We start from the raw sequence: 4,659 nt of genomic DNA on the forward strand, positions 1-4,659 counted from the left end.
ATAATTACGGCAGCATGCCATTGTATCACCTAAACAACAACCCAAAGGCATTCTGTAAATTTTCAGCTTCCAACCTGTACTCAAGGAGACAATTAATACACTGTCTTCAATAGGGCAGAACAGTGCAGCTGTCTAGTCATGCAGGACTACCGTTCTTTAACAGATAACATTTGGCAAATGAATTTACATAATACCTATTTCTTAAGAAAAATAAAGTTAGAAGACAAACTGATTTAGAGATAATCCAATTACTTCAGAGACAGTATGTCAGTTCAGCCTCAGCCCACACAGAGACACTGGAAACACTTTTTTCGATTAGCCCTCAGTTTCTACAAGAATTACCAAAAACCTTCAGAAACTTGTTTAATCCAACCTCGGCAGACAGGAGGCAAATCCATGTCTCATGGTCCAGAACTGGTTAGCTAAGCAGTCTACAAATATTTAAGAACTCATTCAATTTTAAAATGTAAACAGTATATACAGTAAACTAACCAAAGTTGTTGTTTTTTTTTAATCAAAGTATAAAATTTTAAGAACTCTACAAGTCTAACATCACTAAGACAAACCATCATAGCAAATACACAGGTGTTCGTCAAAAGAACGTTCGCAGTGATCAGGGTTGGCAATCTGCTGCAGAGTACGAACGACTGCCCAATCTGAAGTCAACAGCAAGATGTGTTTTTACAGAAATTTTAAATGTCCCTTAAAAGAAAATAAATCAATGGAAAGAACTTACAGTTATGTATTGAATATAGCACACTAAAAAAATATCCAAAAGAAAACGTGTGATAGAACCAAGATAGATTTGTACCATTGTTCAACATAATAAAGCTATGAAGAACCATATATGCACCATAGGTCTAGTGCGTCAAAATTCTGCTGGCTGTGAAATGACTTAAGAAATTTACTATCTTGTTGAAACACATCAAGGCTTTACAGAACACACGCGTGGAAGGAATATGAATCCCTTTATACCAGCATGGTGCTGAAGTGTGGGACAAGTGATTACTACTTTAGCAGAGCTACTGTTCCACCAAAACTGAGCGCCTTTATTTTTTGAGTCTGAAATCTACATGTCTACCCAGATTGCTGAAAATTGCTCAGTATCTTACTGAGGTTAGAATGATCACACCAAATTTAAACAACTGAATCCCAAAACTCAGCTTTTGGGGGGGGGGGGGGGAGGGCAGGGCAGGGGGGGGGACTTCTCATATTTCCAAACACCAAATCACAACTATCCTTTCCCTGGCTTCCTCCCACTCTTAAAGACTGCATGAAGGTGCAGACCTCTGATTAACCAGTTAAGCATAATTAGTTCCACATTTGTTTTTTTATATAATCAGGTCATTCATATCTGAGATTTTTAACTTTTTATGCTCCTTTCAAAGAAAAAAACTTCCAAAGTAAAATCCCAAACATTAACAGTTGTTTGGATTTTTTTAACATTAAATGCTTATGTAAACACAGTCAGTATCCTAACAGTCCATGAAAAGAAACTAGAGGATTTGCCATCAATCCACTGCCTACCTCACTGCACAACAGTTCTATGTTGACCAAGTAATCAAATCCATAAAAATGGTGACTTAACATCTCACCATTTTCAGAATTCAATGGAAGTTAAATTTAACATAAAAAGCCTGCTTTGTCATGGCTTGCGTAATTATTGAACAAGGCTATTTTCTGTTCCAGGGTGGAAGGATATTCATTTGCTTATTAGCGTCTCAGACTCACAACTGGGTTCCTGATGCTGGGATTCAACAATAAATATGGAGACTATCTCCACTTACGACTATTACGTAGCCTTGATGCCTTTGGGTACTCTCCAGGGAAGCTGCTTTGTGTTTTATCGCTAGCTGTGAGCGCTTGGCATAGTCTGAGTACATCTACCAGATCAGATCTCTCATGGGATGCAAGAAGCCTCCGCTCTCCTTTCCCTATGCTGTTGACAGCACTGTGCCACTCAAGTGCTTGTGCTACCACACAACGAAACATGGCAGGGACTTCATCTATCTGAAGCATAACCCAGGGGTAGGGGGAAAGGGTTCCACCTTCAGCACCTGAAACTTTTCACTAGCGCAGCAAAGGAAGGGGTGTCTTAAGCACCACTGCTGCCGAACACCTAAGCGCAGTTTCACATTACCTCTAATACAGTCCAGTGGCAGGGTGTCACCAGCTGCAGGGTCTCTTTCCCCTTCCTCCTTCCCAGTGGAATACCCTTCCTGCTCTTTGCTTCCAATCCACTAACTTCTTGTCTGCGGGAACAGTCAGATCAGCAAACTCACCTGACAGAAAACAGTGCTCCCCCCTAGATTCTCAAAAAGCAACAGGGTCAGTTGGATCAGCAATTGCTAGATCCAGCTCTAGGGAGGGTACAAAAAGATTCCTCTTGGCAGCAGCCTGTGTTTAGACCAGACCAGGTGTGACACGATGGCCATTAGCCTCATTTTACTTCTAAATGAACTAGTTTAAGCATTCAAAAGGAACAAGATATCTGGATGACCACAACAAACATATTTCAATTACCTAATTTGTTAGCATCATTGTCATGGAGCTACATTAAGAGACGGTCAACATAGCCAGTATCTAGAATGTACGAAGACGGATGAAAATGCTGAAATGCTATACCTATATACGCATAACCACCGTTTCCAAAATTAGCGATCTAAACCCTCGTACCTCACGGAGGGAAGATCTGCCAACTGACCAGCATCTGGAAGAAGCTAACAGCACATACACCTCCCTAAAGATAAGAACAGCAGAAAATCCAAGAACAACTCCTTCCATCTCCGGAGCATTACAAAAAATGATACATCTCCAAAGTCTTCCTTAGCAATATTTGACTAAAAAGTACCCATCTCATCTGAAAATAATTTTTCCTAACTCTCAAATCTGGTACCACGAAGATATAGAACCCAGTAAAATACTTGGTTTGGGACGACCTGCTGATGATATGCACACGCACGTACACACACACATTTTGGTTTCGATTTGTTTTCCAAAAAACCCAGATTAACCCTAGGGCAGCAGCAGGTGAAATCTTTTCTAAGGACCACCACTACCAGGCAAAAAAGTACTTTCATACATGAATTCTTCATTGTCCTCAACCTTAAAGATCACTTCTATTCCTGTGTTAAGAACTGAGCTCAAACGTTTTGGTGGTCACTTGAAGAAACTACCCACGTATTTAGAAGCATCATACCCAAAGTATGCTTCCACACGCAAGCACAAGTTTCACTCTTTACATCCTGAGCTTCTGTGATGGAGTTGCTTTGCTAAGCTTCCAGATTTACATGTACTTCATTTAATATTAAAGCCCATACATGCTACATATTTTCTTTTGCTGTTCGCAATCCAGTCAAGTACTTGAAACTCTTCTGGAGAGCAAGCTGATAAAATCCAAAGGAATCAGATTTTTTTTGTTTGTTTCAGAGAGAATCATTGCCAAAAAAACCAAAACATTTCTTTAAACTAACTTGATACCGTCACAGACCTGAAAATAGCTCTACTGCAAATGCTACTGTTAATACCTCTGCCAGGCAGCAGAACGAAGTACTCTTTCACTATTACTGCTATAAATTTCTTTGCAGCAGACACTGATATCAACAACCCTTGCCTAAGCAGCAAAGTGAACGATTCCTGAAAAAAGATGCCTGTTGCAGACTTAAGGATGAGACAAGAAAACTCCCCGTTTGTGGCAGAATTCAAAGAAAAGCAAACGAGAGACAGAGAGCGCTCTCCTTTTATTCAAGCCTGGGGAAGTGGAAGTCAACAGCAGAAGAAGATGCAAGGGCACAGGTCACGTTCAAATGCTTTCTACCACAGTCTGATTTTAAACAATCAGACTCCAAGGATAGTCCTAGAGGAATATTTTACTCTTTACAGGATCCAAGCAGGACGACTCTGGATTTAAGCCCGGGCCCCACATTCCCAACCACAGATCTTTTGTCAGTCTCCAATCAGAAAGACATTTAATGAGTTCAGGATCTTAAAGCATGATGTAAAAGAAATCTGCGTAACCATTCGAAAACGCAGACCTCGTTTCACAGGTACGAAAAAGACGAATGGGTTTGGCGACTCCACTCAAAACATCACAGACTTCTCCGAGCCACAAAATGAGAGCTGGTCCTGAGCACGCTCAACAGTCGCTCCAACCGCACAAAGACAACCTTCCCTTGCAATGCCACCGACAAGCCAGACAACACATACTTCTCCTCCAGGCCCTCACAAGACCCCCGACTTTTGTCTTTCATGTAGCTGCAAGAAACCACGGAGGGAAAAGCCGCAACGGGGCAGGAGCGGCTCGAAGCCTGAACGAGCCGCGGCGGTACCGGGCACAAGCACACCGCCTGCGGAAGCTTACCTTGTATGACATGCTCCGGGGAAATGGTTTTCTTCTCCGATTTGTTGCAGATCTCGTTGGCCTCGGAGGAGATGAGGTGGATGAACTCCGTGCAGCAGTTTACCACCAGCTCCCGGGCATCGTTTGCCACGCGGACGTTGGGGAGCGTTTCTTTGATCATCTTGTTGATGGCAGCCCTGGGGATGGTGAGGTCGTCGTCGTTGCCCGACGACGAGGCCATCCTGGCTGCCGCTCGCTCCCCGAGAGGCGCTCAGCTCCCGCGCTCACGGGCTCCCCCTCAGCTCCCGCGCGGGGCTCCA

At 42.8% G+C, this 4,659-nt stretch overlaps 1 protein-coding gene across 1 annotated transcript in view; it reads right to left on the reverse strand.

Moving 5' to 3' along the window:
* DR1 (down-regulator of transcription 1, TBP-binding (negative cofactor 2)) overlaps nucleotides 1–4,659 on the reverse strand; it is a 12,309-nt gene extending 7,650 nt beyond the window's left edge. The window contains exon 1 of the mRNA XM_009333870.1: nucleotides 4,361–4,659. Coding sequence (XP_009332145.1) covers nucleotides 4,361–4,580 — 220 coding nt within the window. The 5' untranslated portion in view covers nucleotides 4,581–4,659. The remainder of the gene's footprint in view (nucleotides 1–4,360) is intronic.

The sequence above is a fragment of the Pygoscelis adeliae genome, unplaced genomic scaffold, assembly GCF_000699105.1.
Source record: "Pygoscelis adeliae isolate BGI_AS28 unplaced genomic scaffold, ASM69910v1 Scaffold10, whole genome shotgun sequence".
Lineage (NCBI taxonomy): Eukaryota > Metazoa > Chordata > Aves > Sphenisciformes > Spheniscidae > Pygoscelis > Pygoscelis adeliae.